The sequence below is a fragment of the Agelaius tricolor genome, unplaced genomic scaffold (assembly GCF_023055355.1).
Source record: "Agelaius tricolor isolate 1412-34295 unplaced genomic scaffold, bAgeTri1.0.p SCAF_8, whole genome shotgun sequence".
NCBI classification, from domain to species: domain Eukaryota; kingdom Metazoa; phylum Chordata; class Aves; order Passeriformes; family Icteridae; genus Agelaius; species Agelaius tricolor.
Window position 1 is genome coordinate 32668219 of NW_027269268.1, and position 21719 is coordinate 32689937.

General features: G+C 40.9%; 1 protein-coding gene across 3 annotated transcripts; it reads left to right on the forward strand.

The window, feature by feature from the left end:
- The first annotated feature begins 102 nt into the window (after window positions 1-102).
- On the forward strand, window positions 103-20565 carry CYP4V2 (cytochrome P450 family 4 subfamily V member 2). Of its 3 annotated transcripts, none has more exons than XM_071432254.1 (11): window positions 103-240; window positions 7187-7299; window positions 7878-7963; window positions 9486-9676; window positions 10064-10133; window positions 11155-11281; window positions 13046-13231; window positions 15024-15126; window positions 15464-15598; window positions 15770-15949; window positions 17610-20565. In XM_071432254.1, the coding sequence occupies exons 1-11, from the start codon at window positions 168-170 to the stop codon at window positions 17786-17788; spliced, it is 1443 nt and encodes a 480-aa protein (XP_071288355.1). In that variant the 5' UTR covers window positions 103-167; the 3' UTR covers window positions 17789-20565. The 3 variants fall into 3 exon arrangements, with proteins under 3 accessions (XP_071288355.1, XP_071288354.1, XP_071288356.1); XM_071432253.1 differs by lacking the exon at window positions 103-240 and adding an exon at window positions 263-4944; XM_071432255.1 differs by lacking the exon at window positions 103-240 and adding an exon at window positions 264-1744.
- Window positions 20566-21719: the final 1154 nt, after the last annotated feature.

The following is a 21719-nucleotide window of genomic DNA, read 5'->3' on the forward strand; positions in this document are numbered from 1 at the left end:
TTTCCTGATAACTCTACTCTGTTCCACTGGGGTAGGGTGTATGCATGGTACTTCGTCATGGTCTAAGCCATGATAGTACTTGAAGAACTCTTGTAGTTTTTGACATCTCACAAATTTCCATTTGAGCTGAGGTTTTGCTTTTCTAACTTCATCTGCACACCCTTGCCATGGCCTTATGCTTACTTGGATGTAATCCTGAAACCCAGAAGAAGATTCACAGAGAACTGGACAAGGTGTTTGGTAAGTTTTCCATTCCTCCTTTATCAAGATTGAAGAAATTGAGATAGGAATGCACCGTGTGGCCATTCTAGGGTTTTAAGTAGCTGGAGGTGGCTGGAATGTGTGCTACAATGTCTGCAGGAGAAAGTACTTAGAAAGTTTTCAAGGTAAAGGGTAGGGTTTTTCTCTTTTTTATTTTATGGTAAAGCAGTTATAGATAGCTTACTATTTGCTGTTTTGATCTTTCTTCCTTTCCCTTTTCTCCTAGGTGAAAGATATCAAGTATTGAATGGTACAAATATTCCTGTTATAACTTGTTATATCTGTTATAACTTGTGCCCTACTGAGGTTTTCCCTGACCTGGAGGAGTTTAGTCCTGAGATTCTTCCCTGAACATTATAAGGAAAAGCACCTGTATAGTTCCCAAATATTTAATGTTGTTGACAGTTTTCATGCATCCATCACTTTGTAACTGACATTTCTGGTCTCACTAGGGGGTGATGTGAAGGATATTTCACCCCTAATTTCCCTTTCAGTCCTGTGATTGTTTTCATGGTAGGCTTTTCAGCTGAGTAGAGATGTCATGGTGTCAGTAGCAGGGCTGCTGCTGGGGTGGCCTCTCTGAGAAAAGGCTAGAGAGGAGAACACAGTTCCTGCTGGCTCCACTCTGGATCCACTGCAGGACACAGCTGAGCTAAGCAGCCAAACCAGTGGCACTTCAGAGAAAAAGTATTTACAAGTGTACAAAAAAATGCTAAACAGAGAGTGTGGGGAGGGAAAAGAGTGGGAAACAGCAGTGCAAACACCAGGCTCTGAAGGAGGAGGAGGGAGTGCTCCAGGTTCCAGAGCAGAGATTCCTCAGCAGCATGTGGAGAAACTATGCTGGAGCAGAAGAAAAGAGTGAGGAGGGAGCAGCAGAGAGGAACTTTTGTCTTTGTTTTTAGCTTCCTCATGATCTGTTTTTAATTGCCTATAAATTAAATTGAATTTCCAAATTTGTCTCTGTTTTGCCCATGATGGTAACCAATAAGCAATCTTTCAGTCTATTTTGGCTCATAAGCTTTTTTGTCCTGTTGAGGGAGGGGATTGAATGGGGGATCTGACTGCTGGCCAAGGCTAACCCACAACAGCTTCTAAGAGGATGTACAGCTATGACTGTGTTATGTGCATGCCCATGAAATGTGGACAAAGAACTTCCTAGAGCAAATACTGATACCAAATCTTCCATGCTGCAACAATGCAGGGAGCAGATTTGCAGTGCTGTGCTTCTGTGCCCCACAAGTTTTTCCTAGCCTTAAACTGCCCTGTTTATTCATTCTTCATGACTTCTGGCTCACTTCATGTAGTGTGTTGCATGCTGCTACTTTCTTTCTTTAAACTTGCTGGAGTTTAGCAAGAGGAGGCCCTGTACAATCTAGCCAAATCACAGAGAAGTGGGCGGAATCTTCACTTGTGACCTTGGAGGAGTTATGATCAGCCAGCTTGGGAGTGCGCACCTTCCTGGAAAAATTTATGAATAACACAGGTGTGGTGCTTCGGTAGCTACTTAGTGTTAATTGTCTATTAGTTATGCAAACATAACTAACACCTTATCAGAATTGCTTTGAAACAGTGGTCTGTGTTCTGGGGCATGAGTGGTGGTCTCTGTTGTTATAAGTCACATTTTTATCGTGGTAGGGAAGATTATGATTTCTTAGCAGGCAGGCTTTTGTATTCTGTTGCGGATAATTCATTCATGCAAAATGTCTTGTAGTGAAGGAACTAAACAGTTGCTGCAGTGAACCCTAGGTTGCAGAAACCAAGCAAGGTATGCTTGATGGAGGTGGTATCAATCCAGTCAGTGTCTCTGAAAAACAGCTGTGGTCTCTGTCTCACAAATGCTTTTAATATCCTTTACCTGTGTGAGAAAGTGCCCACAGAAGGATTTGAAGCTGGAGTCTTCCTCAGGGATTTGTTCTTGGAAGACTAGATTTCGGGTATGAAGCTTTAGTAGCCTTGTTTGGGCATGAAATTTAGTATCAGGCCCTAAAATTCCTCTCTGAGGACTGGTGAGATCTCTGAGCTCTCCACCTGTCCAGCTGATGACATATTTTGAAATGGAGACATACTGTGTTATGTTTTCTTTGTCTCGGTGATAGCTATTGTTGTCTACAAATAGCCAAATTATTTTTAGCTTTCTGATAAGGGTTAATCATGTTGCAATGGTGTGTGTTTAGAAAGAAAGAAGCTCTTTCTAAGAAAGCCTTTCTTAAGAAAAAACAGTTTTTCAGAATGAGTTGTGTACTCTTCTGTCCAGCTTGGCTGCTGAGCTCAGCTATGTTCTGCAGTGGAGCCAGCAGGAACCGCCCCCCCTCTGTTGTATCAGATCTGCTTTAGACTTGCTTTGCTTTGCTTTTGTTTTGTTTTGTTTTTTTTTTTTTTCTTGCTGCTAATGATGATTTTATTAGTTTTTCTTATTGAAGAATCCAGGCTTCATTCTAGGGACCAGCAGAAGCCTGTGTTGTCATTGTGTTTCATGGCTGACAGCTGCCTATCAAGTTGCTTGTCTTCTGCCAGCACAGGTAGATAGGCTTCCACTTAGGCAAGAGGCTGAAGAAGAGCAGGTTTGCACTGTTACAAGCATTTATAAAAGCAAAGATTCACTAACCAGTGGAGTGCTCACAGAAATCCAACACTGAACAATAGTTCTCAGGGTAAAAAGGAAATGCTGATCACAATCTGGTAGAAAACTTTTTTCCTACAGAACATCCTCCAAGTTTTGTTATGATTCCAAGTCTTGGTAACATAATTAGGCCTCAAAGGTGCTAGACCTCTCATTTCTTGTTTCTTGGGTATATATCTTTTATGTCTCATTCCAGTGTTTCTGCTGGCTTTTATTAACATCATCACCATTGCCAGCTGCTGGCAGGATACTGCAATGTTTGCTTTGCAGTGTTCCCTACTGCTTTCCCAATCCCTTTCTACCTTCTCCTTGCTGTTTCACAGGGTTTTTTTGGTTTTTGGTGTTTGGGTTTTTTGTTTTTCCTGTAGAAGGAGTAATCAGCAGTTAGAAATACAGATTTTTGACTCAGAAGCACAAATAGCCACTTAATCTAATTATTGGTGCAATTAAGGCAACAAACTGCAAGACGTTTTGTAAATATGAGAGTATAATTATTCAGCTGATCTCCATGTTAAAAATACAAAAGGTGGGTCTCTTTGTCCTGTGTGCTTGCTTGCTTCCTAGGTTGTCACCTGAACAAAAGATGGGACTGATTATTGTCTAACTTGCCTATATGTTTGCAAGACTGGGTATATATCTGCTGCTTTCTGTCACAAACCATTACAAATAACAGCAAGAGTAGCAAAGTTCATTTCAAGCTGTTTACTGTGCAGAAGGATATAACAATCAGCGTTTATGATAGTCTCTGCTGGGAGATTGCAAGGACAAAGTGCCAAAATTTACCCTACCCCCCTCTGATGCCAAGGGTCACAGAAACTTATTTAACTTCTGATGTTCTGAGCTTTCTGTTTATATTTTTTATCTTAGTTGTTTTGTTTATGCTATTTGTTGATTTGCTAAAAATGCTTTTGCAGTCAGTGCAGTCATTTTTGGTACAAAGCAAAGAAGATAAATGTGACTATGACCATACACACATACAATTTGTGCTTTATTTGGGAGGTGAAGTTTTGTAAATTGGCTGTGAACCATGCTGCCTCTACCAAAATTCTGTTTGACCAAAAGGTTTCTGAGCACCCACTTTGAGAAACAGATGCTGAGTAGCCCTGCAGCAGTGAGAAGAGATCCTGGATCCTCCTGAGGCAGGAGGGGCAGCAGTGTATATGGTGGGTTTGGTACTGTGAGTACCCAGGCACTTTGCAATTTGGGGCATAGGTGCTGGTGCTGCCAGTTGTTTTACTGGCACCCTTTAGCCTGTGCCTGAGCATTCAACAACGCCATTTGTGCTGAGAAGCATCACTGTGCTTTGCAGTGCTGCTGTTGATCAGGGGTCTTTATGGCCTTTGGTTTTTGTAACCCCTTGAAGCCATCAAAGCAGCTGAAAAAGGGTATTCTCCATCTGGCCCTTTAGTTATCATGTTGGACAGCACTGGAGCAGTTCTCTATGGCAAAGGCGTTGAGCACCTGGGAACAAATTGAGAAAGATGATATTGAGAAAACTCATCTATCCCAAATCAGCAAAAAGGTGTTTTTTCTCTTGATGGTGCTTTGTTTTTTCCTTGTGAGGTATTGCATGGGCCTGCAAAGAATGTTCTCACTCATCACTTGGCTCGAACCAAATGAGGGCAGTGACTGTTTCCTCTGGCTTGCCTGACACCAGGAAATGCTAGAACGCAGTGTCTCCGTAAGAGTGTCTTCCAACTCTGTTTATTTTCTTGGCAAGAAGCTACGCCAGTGGCCAGTGTGGTGGCTCCGCCTCCTGCTCTTCTGGCCAGCTTTTCTGCAGTGCTGAGTACAGGCAGCGCCAGTTTCGCAGCAGGGATCAAGGCTCAGAGCAGGAGGCTGAGAGGTGATGATGGATGTCGTGGAAGGACTCTCAGGGAGACCCCAGCTGCTGCCATGGGGAGCTGGGATCATTGCTCTGCTTTTGACAGTAGTGAGTGTGTGCTCCCTGCCCTCCCTGATGGAATACTGGAGGCAATGGCGGATGCTGAAGTCCATCCCTGGTGTCAGCCCCTGCTATCCTGTGGTGGGAAATGCCCTGCTCTTTGAGCGGAAAGGAGAAGGTAATGCCAGCTCCACTGTAGCCCAGCTGTGAGGTCCCTGCACTGCCTGGGGTTTGCTGCAGGAGCCAGTGGGGGTGAGGTGCTTTTGTGGCTGAGCTGTGGGAGTGGGTATCAGAGGATGTGTTGTTGCCTTTAGGTCTCTCCAGGCAATCTGCTGAGGGAAACAGTGTGAGGAGTGGGCAGTGAAGAGGAAAGGAGAGGAACTGCATAAATGTGGCATTATTATTGGTCTCAAAGACTAACAGGAGGTTAAATCTGACAGCAGCTGCTGCTGGGCTCAGACCGTTTAGTTGTTGGCAGGGTGGAGCATGAACGCTGTGGAATGTGTTTGTGTGAGAGGGAGGTGTGCTGTGGGGTCTTGCAGGAAATGCTGCTTCACAAAGCTGAGCACTAGGTTCTCATGACTTTTTTGGCTGTGATCCTAGCAAAGCTTGAAACAATTACCTTCCCCCAAGCAAGCATGTGCAAGGGACTTTAGGATGCCAAGTTTTTTTTTATCTGGGCTCACTTCCAGAATCATCTGTGACTTAGATTTATGTGTTGAGTGTGAAAGAACTTGCTGAGCATTTATAGTGCATCACTAAAAAGCAAATCCTTTTATTCTTGAACTGGATAATGGGACCTTCTTTTTGCCAGGTGCATGAGAGAGCATTAATGTGCTAGATGTTCCCTTTCCATTTGGTACTTGTATTTTAACAGGAACATATTTCTTAAGGAGTTTGTGGTATGAAAGTGTTGCTGAGTCTGCTGCCACACTCCTCTGTGTGTGTTTGTGATGCCTGTGTTTGCCAGTTCTGCTCTGTGCACGTGTTACTGGCTGTGCTACTGTGTATGCTGCCAGAAGAGAGACTAGTGGGTCATGGGCGCATGGTGAAGTCAAGTGAGAGTACAGCATTGGAATGCAAATTGCCCAGTGCTGGCCCATACTGAGACATGGTGCCTCTGTTCACAAGGCACACTGTCATATCTTTCCTCTGGATCCAGTCCCATATCTAAGGACAAATATGAAATGTCTGTGGTGGATGTGACGGCAGGCAGATTTCCACAAAGTTGACTTTGGGGAAGCAGTAGGAGGATGATAGGATGTTTATATGAGCTGGACTGAGAGATTAATCCTTTTTTTTTTTCTTATCTCTTTTAAGAAAAAAATTTAAAAATCCAAAGCAAACTGGAACATTGCTTCTGTCTCCAGAAAGCAATTTGATGTGAACTCTAATGTTCTGTCCCTAATCTCATTTGTTAGCAGAAATCACATAGCTCCCGTGTTTTAGTTAAGGAATCACATAGCTCCCGTGTCCAGCCTTCTTTGTTCTTGTTTATTTATGAAAAAAAAGTGACGTTTGTGGTTTATAATCTTTTTCATTAAAAATATAACAAAAAAAACTTTTAAAAAGGTCCTATAACAGGAATGAAAATAACTTTTCGTATGATAAAGATTTTTTAAGTTGGTATTACTAGACAGTTGCTGGAAGATGTGCTATTTTAATCACAACAACGTTTGGAAAAATATTTTAAAAATAGTGAAATAATCTGACACTGAATCGTGTTGAATGAGGTGCCATTAGAACTTTTTGTAAGTCTAGGGAAAGCTGCATTTGGACATCTATTAGGAAACTAATTTTTTATGTTTCTTTTTTTTTATCTTTGAATTGGAGACCTTTGAATTTTCAACTCTGCACAGGCTTGTAAAGGTATCATTTGTTTAAGCTTGTTTCTGAAAGGGCAAAGAAGTGTTTAATCCTTGAACATCCTGAGAGAGGCCCCCACTCTAATATTTTGGAATGAACCTGATTGTCCTCTGTGATGAGATAGTGTCAAAGACCTTTTAGAATTAAATCAAACACCATCGACTCTTCTTACCCTGCCAATAGATTCAGCTATCTCCCATGCTTTCTGTATAGCTGAATTGACAAGATGTGGACTGGATAATTGCAAAAGAATGTGGGAGGAATATTTACTGGTTTGCTGAGCTCACTGGTGTGAAGTCCAACTGGCAGCTGGATAGCAGTGGTATCCCTCAGGTTGATTTGTGGCATAAATGGTGCTCTTCTGTGCCTGAAGAGGTTAGGATACCTGAATTGTAAAATGCACAGGTGTAAAATATGCTGCTAGGTCACAGCAGCAGGTTAAAACTTCAAGAAAATCATAATTGCAGGGCTCATGGTGCTAGAGTTCATTACAGAAGCCTTGTTTATTTTGTAAATCCCCCTTGTTGAAGCTCTACTCTGATTTTCTATTCCAGATTTTTTTAAACAGATAGAGTTTTATACTGAAAAGTTCAGAAGTTGGCCACTGTTCAAACTTTGGATAGGACCAGTGCCTGCCATATTTTTGTATCACCCTGACAGTGTGGAGGTGAGTGTGCTGGTCTCCTGTCTATTCTACTGGGATGCAGAGCAGTGCCCAACATGTTACTTTCTATTACCTCAATATAATTTTTGTTAAAAGGGGCTTGGACTGATTTGCTTTGGGATAGTCCTCTGAGTTAGTGGTAAACAAAGGCCTAAAGTAAAGGAATATAAAAAGGCATAGTCAGAGGGCATTGGGGGGGAATATTGAAGATGACCTGAAAATGAATGCTTCAAAGAAGCATCTCCTTTAGCTTGGTTTTCACATGTGTGAAAGCTTCTGCTCCCAAGATCGGAACAAACAAGCAGATAGCAGGGAATATGGGACCACTGAAATAAGGATAGAACATTATGAAATTCAGGTTGCAATGCTTGTGTCTCTTTGACAGACTTCTGCATTAAAACTTAGTGGGTCTGTTTTGATGCCATGAAATATAGTCATAAGTTTTGCTGCTGACAGTGATTGTCCTTGATCTAGTAAGACAGCGTTGTTTCTCTGTTGGAGTGTTTATTGAAGAAATAGTGAAGAAATCTCTCTCCATCTAATAAGTAATATTTTTTCCTCACTGTTCATTTTTCTGACAGGTTATTCTGAACAATTCAAAACTTCTAGAAAAATCATACCTATATGAATTCCTGCATCCATGGCTGGGCACTGGACTTCTGACAAGGTATAATGTAAAATGAAGTGAAGGTGCACTGCTGCCTTTTTGAAATTTGCAGGGTATATGATAAGAAGAGGTCTTGGTGGCAGGAATGCTGTATGTATTTCTGAACAAAGAGATTGTGTGCATTGCTTAGCTTATCTCAGCTGGTCATATTGCAGACCAGTAGGATAGGCCTGAGGTTGGTGATGCTTTGGGGTAGATTGGAGAGTATGTGCACCCTTTCCTTTATTTCATTCATGAAGTAGAGGGTCGTGAGAAATGAGCCTGGGTAGAAGCATAAATCAGGAGTGGAGAAAGGGAGGAGCAGTGGTATAAGGGTTTGGTGTCCTCCAGTCTTGGAAGGGCAAAGGAAGGATTGGTTTGGATGATGCAGATATTCAATAGTCAGAGCAAGGTAAGTATAGATTGTCTTTGGTACCTTTGAGCCTCTTCTGGGTTTTTGAAAAAAGGTCCAGGTCCCAGTGTTAGTGGTTAACTTTGTTGCTTGTTTGGAGCCCTCAGAGGTGGACTCCTCATGCTTTATGATGGGACCATGGTATTGTAAAAGCCAGCTGTGATCATATGGTATGGGAAGTACAAGTTCACATGAGAGGAAAAGGCATGCATTTTATCCTGAGTTTTGTTCATGGCCTGTAAGAAGGCAGTAATTAATCAGTAGCAGAGTGCAGAGGTGAAGTCCATGAGCATCAGGCGTGGTGTATCCTCAGTGTTCTTCCTTACTGGTTGTTTTATCTTCCATAGATGTACAGAGGTATTTTGACTTTCTTGTGCTTGCAAAAACACAAGAAGGAGGAGAATGTTCCAGAATGTTCCAGTCTCTGCTGATTAGGGCAGCAGTGGCAGACAGCAAGCAATTATGCTGGCCTGTGGAGTGCCCTAATAGCAAGTTAACAGGGGCAGTGGTGTGATAGTTTTACTGTGTAAGCAGAAGTACCAGCTGGGGCACATTATTTAGAAAAAGTGAACAGGGACCCCCAGGAAGCTGGTGACACTCACTGTGGCTCCATGCTTGTCACTTGCATGTGGGAAGTGATTGCCTGTCTCCAAGGAAGTAGATTGTAGCCGTGCCTTGAGGCAGTAATTTTCATGATGTCTCTAGGCCCTAGTTCTCTGCAGGCCTCATTTCATGGTCAGTGAATGGAGGCAAGCACAACCACTGATTCAGAGAGAGGGTGGGGTGGTTGAGGCCTTGATGCTGAATAGCTGGTTTGGCCTCTGGCTGGCTTCTGCTTGGTCCCTCTGAGCCTGTGCACTGACTAACAAGGATGTACTGTCTGGAGGCTTTTTGGTATTTCCACTGGTTGAGATCAGCTGAAGAAATGGTGGCTTCTGCTTCCAAGAGACCTGGAGCAAGAAATATTTCCATTTGCTGCTTCTGTGGGGTGCTATTAACAGCTTGAAGAGACATCTACAGTGTGTCCATCTCTTCCAGGCTGCAGTAGTCACTGGGTACTTCCTGTAATGGTGAGGATATTATTTTTGTCTTGGAGTTTTTTATCCTTCCTGCTCCCCATTAATTTTATAGCACTGGAGACAAGTGGCGGTCACGGAGGAAGATGATAACTCCCACATTCCACTTTGCAATCTTGAGTGACTTCCTAGAAGTCATGAATGAACAAGGAAATATTTTGGTGAAGAAACTTGAGAAGCATGTTGACAAGGAGCCATTTGATGTCTTTATGGACATCACTCTGTGTGCCCTTGATATTATTTGTGGTAAGTCACGTTCAGTTATTGTGGTAGAATTCTGAATGATGCAGAAGATCATGAATTTAGCTGTGCCAGTTTGTGTAAGATGATTGAAGAGCAATGTCCCTGCATATTTTTTAAATACATTTTCATCCTTCCCAACCTTTTTCCCAGGGTTTACTACTTGCAACTGAGCAGCTGAGTTTTGGGACTGGCAGGACAGGGGTAGCAGTCTGAAGTGAGGTTTTCTTGAGGAGCAGGATTCCTGGGCACGGAACTACAAAGAAAGCTCAAAGGGATATGTGCATTCACTTGTCAAAGGGATGGTGGTGATAGAAGCTGGGAGTAGTAGTAACTCATTGTGTACACTGCATTTCACTTTGTACTTGTGAAATGTTGATGTTTTCCTTCTAGAAACAGCAATGGGCAGGAATGTGGGTGCCCAGAAGAATAAGGATTCTGACTATGTTTCTGCTATCTACAGGTAAACACACATTTTCCCTAGTTATTTTTCAGTTGAGCTGGAATTAATGCTGCTGGTGTCAGGAAGGAAGGCCAGGGAGTCAGAGAGGGAAGGATGTAAAGCATTGGAACAGACTAATCCTGAGTCACTAAATACCCTGGAGGTGGTTGATAAGACATGTTCCTGTGGCACATAGGGTCATGGTGTAGCAATGGACTGGGTTAACACTAGCTTAACAGTTGGACTCAATGATCTAAAAGGTCTTTTCCAACCTAAATGAATCTGTGATTCTATGATCTCACTCCTAACTTTTGATGGAGCTTGTTGAGACAGGTGTGATAAAAAACAGGGGTAGATCTGAAGGGTTTGATTATCATTGGTTCCTTGGCCTTTTCCAAATTGTAGCACAAGTGTGCTTGAAGTCGGTAATAATTACTCCTCTGCAGCTAAAGCATGTGCAAGAGCTGAATAGCAATGACAATCAGCCCTTCCAAATGTACTCCACTTGTGTTGGAGCATACTTGAAGTCTCATATTTTTCATTTTAAATACATTTTAAGTCCTTTAATGTGTGGTCTGGTGTCTGGATATTCAAGTAGGAATGCAATGGTCTCAGAAACTGTTTGAGTTCTTGGGACAGGTATTTTGGGAGCCTGTCATGAGTAGTCTTTACAACACTGCCAATGCTTTGCTGAAGTGGGGATGTGATGGGATTTGATGACTTAATAGGACTGTTTCAAGAGGATTCAAGATTAAATGAGAATGTGCTGTCCTTCTCAGGGATCAATACTTAAAGAAATAAAACATGATGATGCTGGGATAAATAACAGAAATTTTGAGATGGTCTAAAATCAAGACACAAATGAGAATGGCCTTCCTTTCAGATAATGGGTTTAAAGCTACACAATATGTTAAGTTCTACTTCATTAGGGTACATAGAAGTTGGTGAGTTTTTTTTTTTGTTTGTTTGTTGTTCTTGAAATGTGCTATAATTTGTTGTTTTTGTCAAGTAATGTTACATGATAAAATTGTTTTGCCCCTAGGATGAGTGATCTAATCCAACGGCGACAGATGAGCCCTTGGCTTTGGCCTGACTTTTTGTATGTATTGTTCAAAGAAGGAAGAGAGCACAAGAGGAAGCTCAACATCCTTCACAATTTTACAGATACGGTATAGAGTATTTTAAAAAAATATTAATTATAATATTTATAATGATAATTTTCATTGTTGGATTAATGTTTTGCACTCAGATCTTCCAGATAGGGATGAGGTTCAGCCTCCTTGATATGCTGTCACTCTATTGTGATGCTGAGGAATTCCCTGAAAAGAAGACAAGAGCTAACTTCCCTTTTAGGATCTCTGCTTAATTTAAGCAAGAAAGTAGACTACTCCAACGGAGTGCCAGAACTTGCAGGTCCTTGACAACTGAAACAAACAACAGAAATTCATTGAACTCTTGTTTTGCCTGAAAGGCTCCACATCTGGATGACATGCTCTGGCTCACTGCCAAGTTTGGAGCAGTAAACATAGGGATCTGCATGGTAGTGGCACTGGTTTCAGCCCTCAGAAACCGAAGCCTGTATTCATTTTCCCCCATTCAGAACAGAACTGCTGAGAGGAGCAAACACATGCAGGTCCCCACATCAGCAATAAGGCACTCTGATACAGAAATCATTAAGCATGCATTACTCACTTGGCATAAAATAAAGTGTTCTCTCACCTTGTTAGACTCTAGAAGTAACAGCCCTTTCTCTCACCAAATAATTCCTACATTATTCTTGCCAAAGTTTGCCCTCCCAAATCTATTATTAGGATGTTATCAGAGAGGCTGCTTTCCCTATGCATGTACCCCATGATGTCATTGTATCAATGTCTTTGACAAAGGAAATAATCTTTGATCTTTGGCTACATATAATGAGCCACATTGTGTTGTTTTTTCTTGCTTCCTTTAATTGGAAATTGCAGCAGTGAGTCATGAGAGAGGCTCTTAACACTTGTACTCTTCCCATGCTGGGCTGGTGCACTGAAGAATATAAGCAACCAAATCATAGAAGATGACAAAGGACCAAAAATAATAATTGCACCTGTGTAGGTGCTGAGACCAAGCACTGAGGTGAAGGATTAGTCAATATATGACACATGTGTGTGTACAGTGAGGAAAACCATGAGTGTGCATGGAACTGTATTTTTTTCTTCCATTCAGTGATTCCTCCAAACAGAAATACATACTCTACACCCTTTTAAATTATTTTGTTGTTTTTAAGAGCAATGCCAGCTTGTTGAAGGGTTCTGTTTTGACTTTGCAACAACAATTGCAGCAATAACAAATTTATGTCTGTTACTGGGTCTGTACTTTGACCTAAAAAAGGGAAATTTAGCCATTGCTCTCATACTGGAGAGAATTTGGGAAGCTTTAGTGTAGTGAATTCAGCAATGCTGTGTGTAGCCTTGACACATCATTCTGGGATGCCCTGACTCCTCTTCAGTTTCCTGAGTTTTTTGGAGGTTGGAATTGAGATCTTAGTTCTCAGATGGGATAGAGAAGATCTTATTGGTGATTAATGTGGTCACACTCTGGTGATTTTTTTGATATGCTGTTATCATTGTTGGCATTCATTATTGTTGTGTTCTAGATACTCTGGATATGTTTACACTTCTTGATGGCCCCTAAGTTGTTTATGTAGTTTGGCTATCTATTTTCTTGATTGCACAAAGGCTGTTCAAGGTTTATTCTATTGCTTGGGGCAAGAAAGGTTGGTCATAATTCACTGCTAATAAAAAGTCAGTTAAATTAAATGCTCACAGCTGTGCTAACCAGCTTGTGTAGAGTGCTACAGATGGAAGTTGTTTTGATAAGTTAGGACAAAACTCTATGAGGCAGACGGTGAGCTTGTGCTGAAGTCATCATATCTAATATAATGGTTCTAATCTCAGGTCATTGCAGAAAAAGCTGAAGAACTTAAAAACACCCAGCAAAAGAAGCATGATGGTAACTCTGAAGAAAGTGGTTCCAAAAAGAGAAAAGCATTCTTGGATATGCTGCTGAGTGCAACAGATGATGAAGGGAAAAAATTGAGCTACAGGGACATTCGTGAGGAAGTGGATACTTTCATGTTTGAGGTAACCAAAGAACTCACTGGTTTATTGTTCTTTCGTTGTTGTTGTTTTTATTTTGGAAGGTTTTATTTGCTGGGGTTTTTTGTTTGGTTTTTTCTTTCCAAACCCAAGATTCAGAATTTTCAGGTGGTGACTCTTGTCATAGTTCAGGAGGTTGCTTTTAGCATGATGTTACTTAAGCCCTGGAAGCCTAAGAGAAAATCTCAATGTTTCTATTCTACAGAGGTAGGATAGATGCACTGGTATGCCCTGGAAAAACTTTGGACAACACACATGTGGTAGACCCTGCCTGTGTGAGCAGGGTCTACTCATGAAAGCAGGAGAGAACTGAAAACTTAAAGGCTTACATGGACCATGGGCTCTTGCCTTTTTTTGCAAACTTCATTAATACTGAAGAGAGCTCTAAATAGTTTCACCGTTTTGACTTGCATTTTGTCATGTCTCCTCACATTTTTTCCCTTGCTATGTTGCCTGCAGTCTTCGGGTTCTGCTGTCCACTGTGCATCAGTGCTTCATTGTGGAGAAACTCGTCCTAGAATGGCTTGGGTTGGAAAGGACCTTAAAAATCATCTAGTTACAACCCTCCTGCTATGGGCAGGGATGTCATCAATTTGTCAGGGGGCCTGGCAATTCAGGGATTTAATTGCCAGGCCCCCATCCCACCTGGCCCTGGACACCTTGAGAAACAGGACATTCAAAACTTCTCTAGCCAACATGTTCTTCACTAATCTCTGACTAAAAAATTTCTTCCTAACATCTAATCTAAATTTTTCTCTTTTTGTTGAAAATTATTCTCTCTTGTCTTGCTCATAAGTACCTGCTCATGTAAAATGTCACACTCCCTCTTTTTTTATTTTGTAAGTCCTCTCTAAGTACTGAAAGGCCACAATCAGGTCTTCCCAGAGCCTTCTCTTCTCCAGGCTGAACAACCCCAACTCTCTCAGCCTGTCTTCATAGGAGACGTGTCCCATCCCTCTGATTATCTTCAAGGCCCGTCTTCTTGTCTGATTCCCCAAGCGAGGATCTGAAGAAGATTTTCACGAGTTTTCCACACATTTCCATTAGATTGACCTGAGTTCTCTCAGAAGAGCTTAATTCATAGAATCATATTATTATTGTTGTAACCTGAAGAAATTCTCTTCTCATCTTGCCATTTCTGTACTACAGCAGCATCCTGAACTTCACCACAAGTGTGCTTTTTTACTATCAAAATCCTTTTATGGTCAAGTTTTCCCTTTTCTATTCTTCCCTTTTTTATGGCTTTTTTCCCCCCCTTCTTTGGTTCTTATTTTGTCTCTCCTTTCCACAGTGCTGGGAATTATTAATTGATTCCCTTCCCACAGACAACCAAGTATTTTCCTCTATGGCTACTGTATTGTGTCTCATAAAACGATTTTTAGATACTTTTGAAAAGGTTACAAGTTGTGTCCATTGTATCTCTCCTGTGACAGTCACTGCCTCCCCCTAGATGTTGACTGGACGGTAATCAAAAAGATGAATATACATCTGATTAATTGTGTAGATACTGATAGTTCATGCAGCTCCAGAGAATCAGAAGAAAGGGATTTTGCTTGGGTTATTTCAATACTTTCCTCTTTTGTCAGAACAATTGTGGATCACCTTTATCCTGATAGTTAGTGAGTTGAATAATTCACTCTTGATTCTTGTTTTTATCATGGTGATGGGCCTAATAAGTCTCACTTTTCATACTAACTGCACATCTAAGTATTTACAAAGCCCGCTGGTACATGGGAATAGAGTTGAAATTAATGTCTTTGTAAATCTGGACCTGTAGGGCCATGATACAACAGCAGCTGCTATGAACTGGGTCTTGTACTTGCTTGGACATAATCCGGAAATTCAGAAGAAGGTTCACAGGGAATTGGACCAGGTGTTTGGTAAGTCTCCATTCCCCCTTCATTGGGGTTTTGCTGCATTTGTGAGTGGAAATGTGTTAAAAGCCTAGAAGTAGAAGGGGATTTAAGAGCATGCCTTGTGGCCCTTCTGGAACTTTCAGCAGTTAGAGGTGCTTGGGATGGGTGTGGGAAGGTCTGTTGGGGTGTACAACCAACTTATGTCTTTGGGGCAAGATATGCATGTATAATATATTTGTAACACCTTCTTGTATGTAGTCTTGGTGCATGATGAGAGTTTCTGGGGGGATCCAGGATGAGTTTGTTTAGCCAAAGATGGGGAGTTTTGGTCTTGGTCATCCCTCTATTTGTTTTTGGACAGACAATACTGAACGTCCCATTACAACGGAGGATTTGAAGAATCTTCGATACCTTGAATGTGTTGTGAAAGAAGCTCTTCGTCTCTACCCTTCAGTTCCGATGTTTGCCCGTACCTTGAGAGAGGATTGCTGCATTAGTAAGTGGTGTTCTGTCTTTGCCACTTTCTCTTGTGTTAGCATTTCTGCAGTGGAGATGTTTCCCAAGAAAAGGGCGGCATTGTTTTATTTTTTACTGTTCTGTTGTGTATAGGAAATCACTTGTTTGTTGGTTTTTTGACTCTTCTTCTCCCTTTCTCTCCTCTCTTTAGGGGGATATCAGGTACCAAGAGGTGCAAATGTCATTGTTTTAACTTATGCCCTGCATAGAGACCCTGAGGTCTTCCCTGACCCGGAGGAGTTCAGGCCTGAGCGATTCTTCCCTGAAAATTCTAAGGGAAGGCACCCATACGCTTATGTGCCCTTCTCCGCTGGTCCCAGGAACTGCATTGGTATGTATCTGGAGAGGAAGCCCTTGTAAGGTTCTGCTTTTGAATGTGGTAACTGAGACAGCAACGAGTACTGTTTGTATAGTGTTCTTCCTCATTCCCCACCTCTGAATCTGGGCAGTGTGTCCTGCAGGCCACACACTTCCATTAGATGGACCTGAATTCTCTCAGAAGAGTTTAATTCATAGACTCATATTGATGCTGTTGAGCTGCCCCATTTGTTTCTTCCAAGGGATTTCCTTTCTTCCTAGGGACAAGTGTGTCTCCTGCTGATGTTTCTTCCTCACTGCTGTGCAGCCTGGCAGCATGTTATTGGGCTCCTGTGTTAGGACATGATTGCTTCCTAATTTCTGATTCTCAATGTCGGCAACACAGAGTGAGAGAAGACACATGTCCTGCACCTGTTTTGCTCTGGAAACAGTTCATCTGTCTCTCTCAGAAGAGAGATGGATGTCATTCTGAGCTGGATGTCCAAAGCATGCAATCTGCAACTGATGTATTCTTTCCCTATTTCTGACACTGTATTTGATTTGGTGTTTCCTCTGTCATCCCAGAACTCATTAGCACTTTCAGATGCCACTGTGACGCTTGGATTTTATGTGTGCTTCAAGTAGAGGCAGTGTTGTTTATATTGTAGAACATGTGAAAAAACTGTTCCCTACACTGATTTTAAGTGTAGATGGGGAGCATCCAAATGTTGTCATGCTGTTACGATAATGGGAAATATTACTTCTTTTGGTTTTTTTGGTTTTGTTTGTTTGGTTTGGTTTCTGTTTTTGGGGGATGCAATTGATGTGTTTTGATTTGTCTCATTGGTAGTAGGTGCCCTTTTCCATAAGAGCAGTAACCTAGGTCTTTCCTTGTTCCAAAGAGAAATCTAATTTAATATAACATGTCTAGCTAGTTCCTGAGTGTGCAGGAACCATGTGCAGGAGAGGCGTTTCATTAGTATAATTGCAAAAGTGCATTGTGTGTACATATGTACAGACTTCTGTGCATATAATCTGTGTGTATAATACAGAGGGGAGAACCTAAAAAGTTCTCAGCCCTGCCTTTTGTGTCCCATCTCCACTTTTTAGTTTTTGTGAACTACCTTGTGGCACTTGGTTTGGCTTCCTTCATGTTTCTCTGTTCTCATGTTTCTGCCTTCACCTGTCTCTGGATTGTAAATTGAACTTTGCCCTCTGTGCTACCAAATCATCTGTGTGTATGAGGCTTAATGATCACTGAAGGAAGGTCTGTCTGTCATTCCGTTGCAGTTGCATCTCCTTTGCTCCTCTCCACATATATGGAACCATGAGATTTTTCTCTCCCCACAGTCCCTGTGCTGCATCTTCTGCTCTGGTCTGCTATCCACCCCTCCTGCCCAGTCCTTTCAAGAGATATGACCAGGTTGTTTTTTGTAGTAGTTCCATATGAAGGGTTGACTGTTTCCACATTGCTGTTTGAGTTCTGTGTACTATGGGATGGAGGATGGACTGTGGATTATCCCAAGAAGGCTAGAGTTTTCATGCAGAGAAAAGTGCTAGTGTTACTTGTATGCATATGACCTTAATTTTGGCCTAAAGCTTGTTCTGTTCTTAAGTCCTGTGAGCATGCAAGTGCAGCAGCTGTTGATGCAACCTGACAATAACTAATTTTTTTCCTGCCCTGTAACTCATAGGTCAGCGCTTTGCACAAATGGAGGAGAAAACTCTTCTAGCCCTCATCCTGCGGCGCTTTTGGGTGGAATCATGTCAAAAGCCAGAAGAGCTTGGTTTATGTGGAGAATTGATTCTTCGTCCAAATAAAGGCATCTGGATTAAATTGAAGTCTAGGAGACCAAATACTGGATCAGAATGAAAGGAATTTCAAGAGTTTACTTCCAAAAGTTTTCAATCTATTTAGGCTGAGACATATTTTAAAATCAAATATTTTGATGTCAGTCCAGCAATTTGTTAAAACTAGTTGCTATTGTTTTATTAAAGAAGATGCAGTAATGGCCCAGTTGCTCTACTTTTATAGTGCTTGTGAACTTCATGTTAATCTTTGAAATGCAAACCTTTAATCCTTAAATTTTAGTGCCTTATCTGCTCAGATGAAACTATTCTATTGCCACAGTGCCATAAAAACTAAGCTATGGTAATAACAACAGTAATGCCTGTGATGAAGTGATCAGCTTACATGCCACAGCATTTTCCAAGTAACTGGGAAGTCTCAAGTGTTTGTAAGGTTTTCAGGTTTCTTTTTTTCTGAAAAACACAAGTGATAATCCTTCTTCTTCGCATAATTTTTTTTTGGTGATGATTGCCTCTGTAAAGACCACACAAAAATCTGTGATCATTTCACTCCTTGGTAAGCATTTAAAGTAGTTTGTAAGAGAGGAGTGCTCTGAATCATTTTTTAGCAAACTGTACCAAAAGCATTAACCATAGCAGGAACTAGACTGTATGCAAATTACACACAGGATTTCATAATGATAAAAGCAATGTATTATTACAAATTTTGAGAATAAACTCCCATTATGCCTCAATGTGGACTGAAATAGTACCTGTTGAAATTGCATGCCTCTGTGCAGGTAAATTGCTGATGAATAATTGTTTCTTAGCATCAGTTCCTCTAGGGTGATCAATCAACTAGATTTTACCATGCTGGTCAAAGCCAGTGTGCTCTTGCCTTCTAGTGCCCTGGAGGCAAGATACAGAGTTTTTTGCTAATTGTTGTTGAAGAGGAATTACAGTGATAGAATGAAATGCCTGTCAAAGTTTCTGATTGTACCTTCATGACAGCTCAAACTCTGCTGCAGGCCATACAGCTGGAGAACAGACTCTCCTTGATTTTTGCAAGCTCTGAAGAAAAAGCTGGTGCTAAACCAAGCTGATGTCCTCTAGCTGGTCTGGCTTTACTGATGCCCTGTGCTTTGGGGCTTCTTTTGACTGGTGTGTGTTGCTCCAGCACGATACCTGGTGCCGTACAAAGAGGGGTGCCCACCAATAACCACACTCGTGCCTTTAGTTGTTCTTGCCTCTTGGTGCTGAGGGCTACTGGTGTATTATTGCCTTTAGGTTGTTCTTGGGCTGTGGGCAGCCTGCAGAGGGGGACTGGCACAGAGAAGCTGGAGGTCAGAGCTGATAAAACTAATATGGACTGGTCTAGAAATGATTAATGTGTTACAAAGTAGGAAAGGAGTAATCTGTTCTTACTCAATTTTGTTGACATTTACAGATTTATTTCTCTTGTCTGTTTCTATGTTTCCTTTTAACAACACTTTGTCACTTAATACCTGGGATACTGCTATACTTTGCAGAATATCATAATAATAACAAATAATGATTTATTTGTTCCAAATAAATTAGAGATTTCCTTGAACCTGCCAAACTCTTGGTATTCTGATAAGCCTAGTTTTTACCATGAAATCACAGATCTTGACAAATAGTCTATTATCACTACCTTTATTTTACCATTAAGACAAAAGAGCCTTTAACAATAGTAATATTTGCATTCTTCAGCCTTCTTTTTCAAAGATAGGTCTCATTGCTGTATAATAACAAGAATTTCAGTTTCCAGGGCTGAATCTAAACATTGTCTTCTTTATAATGAGATAACTTTTGAGACCACCTCCATATGTTAATGCATATAATACACATGACACAAGTCTTCCAAAGAGACTTGAAATTAAGGAATTATTTCATGGTTTTACGTACTTGGCAATGCGAATTTTCAAGGTAAATAAGATTAGTATCCAGAATATGTTTTCTCAGGAAATTTGGAATGTAGTTGAAACCTGGAGAGGTACCTCATGTCTTAAGCTATGTGCTTAAGTTAAGGACTTTGAAGACAAATGAAAACTAATATTACTTCCTTTCCTTCTGTGGGATGTTTTTTGTGAAAAATATTTGTAAGATAGACCAAATTATAACATTTTTTTCCATAAGATAATTCTTATGACTTCTATCTACACTGACCAATATTTTTTCTTGTGCTGTGCTTTTTTCTTGTACCATGCTCTTCTCATAAAATGTGTGTGTATCTCCTATAATTTCTTAATACTCTTCAAAATGGACAGGAAACTAATTGAGACAAAAACTGGATAAAACTATAAAAAGAAACTCATTATGAAAAGTGCATGGGCTCAAATGCTGGCACAAGGATGCCAATTTGAAAAATCCCTATTTAGTGATGCAAAAAGTGTCTTTGCCAAGACTGAGCACTGATGTAATCCTATAATCTTTGTGTTCTGAGCTGTTCTGAAATGGCAGTGATCTCTTATCTTCTGTTGTAAAAATTGGTTCTGAAGCAATCTGATGCTGCTAAGGAAATAAATATTGAGGAAAACAGTACTGAACATACAGCCAACTTTGTGTCTGCTGGATAGATGTTAAATACCTTGCATTGTCTAGTGTGTTTTTATTAGGTTAAATCATGTGGTGTGTAGCTGTTGGTAGTGGTCAGCAGCAATCCTCTGGATGTGGGGGTTTGTTTGTTAGTTTCGTGTGGGCTTTTTTTGTTTGATTTGGGGTTTTATTGGGGGGGGGGGGAGTGTTCTGTAGGATTGTGGCATGCAGCACGGCATTGCAGGTTTCCTGATAAAATAATGAGACAATAAAATATTGTGTAATAAAAACTGCATGTGCATAGTAGCTGTTTGTGATCTTTTTCCAGAGTTGTAGGTATCTGCTGTGGTATTAAGGTAGCAGCTGATCTCTAAACCAAAAGATTACACTTTCTATAAAGATCCCTTTTGTGAGGTGTCAGAAAGGACATGACTTTCTACTGGGATGACAGAAATGGAATGTGTGAGTGTTTTCTGGATCATGGTTTACCGCTGTTACAAGTAACACTGACAACAGACAAGGTGTGACCTCCCTCTGTTGCCAAGTTCTGCTTGAGAGCACCTGTAGGTGCCCTGAGGCACTAGAATTTCCCAGCCACCTTTACACAAACTGCTTTTTGGTCTCTGAAAGATGCATGTTTTGGACACATGCAGGACGTGGAATAGTGGTGCATACTAGATATCCACCTGCCTTCCTGAATATAATCCTCATGCTGTAAAAGACAAAAACCTGATATATAAATGTTAGTATGCTGCTACAAACAAATAATTTTGCCATGTTTGATCTCATGTGTCATCTTCTTTTCCAGCAGCTAAAAGAGTCAGAGAATCCTACTCCAATTTTCTTCCTAAAGGAGTATTTGTGCCACACCCTGACAAAACTCCCAGTATAGAAGCACCTCAGTTTATAGTCAGGTAATATTTAGATGACCTTCATGGTCTGCATGGGTTAAAAGATTAAAAACTAAATTAAGTCACTTTCTAAACCAAAAAACTGCATGCATCTGAGATTCTTCTGAAAGTGAGAGTCTCTTAGTTATACTCTGCTGAGTAAAACTCTATCTTTTGTTCAACAAATGGACTTTCCTATTTGATGCCTGGAGTATAACTTGTGGAGGTATTACATGTTCATTGAAATTGCAAAATATTTTGATCAAAGAAAGGCAAAAGTTATCACTTAGCAAAAGACTCAGCATTTGTTGTATGCCCAAATTACCTCATTCCAGGCTAGTAATTGACATACAACATACAACTTGCCCAAGAATTACTGTTTGGCAGTTTACAGGCCTTGATCAAGATACTGGGGCCCTTCAGTGTATGTTGAAACATCCTGTCTTCTCTAATATCCTATCTTCTCTAATATCTACTGTTTTTATTAAAATAGTAACAACTGCCTATTGGAACAACTGCCCAATATCTGAATAGGAAAGCCCAGACAAGAAGTGAAAAGTGGAGAAACTA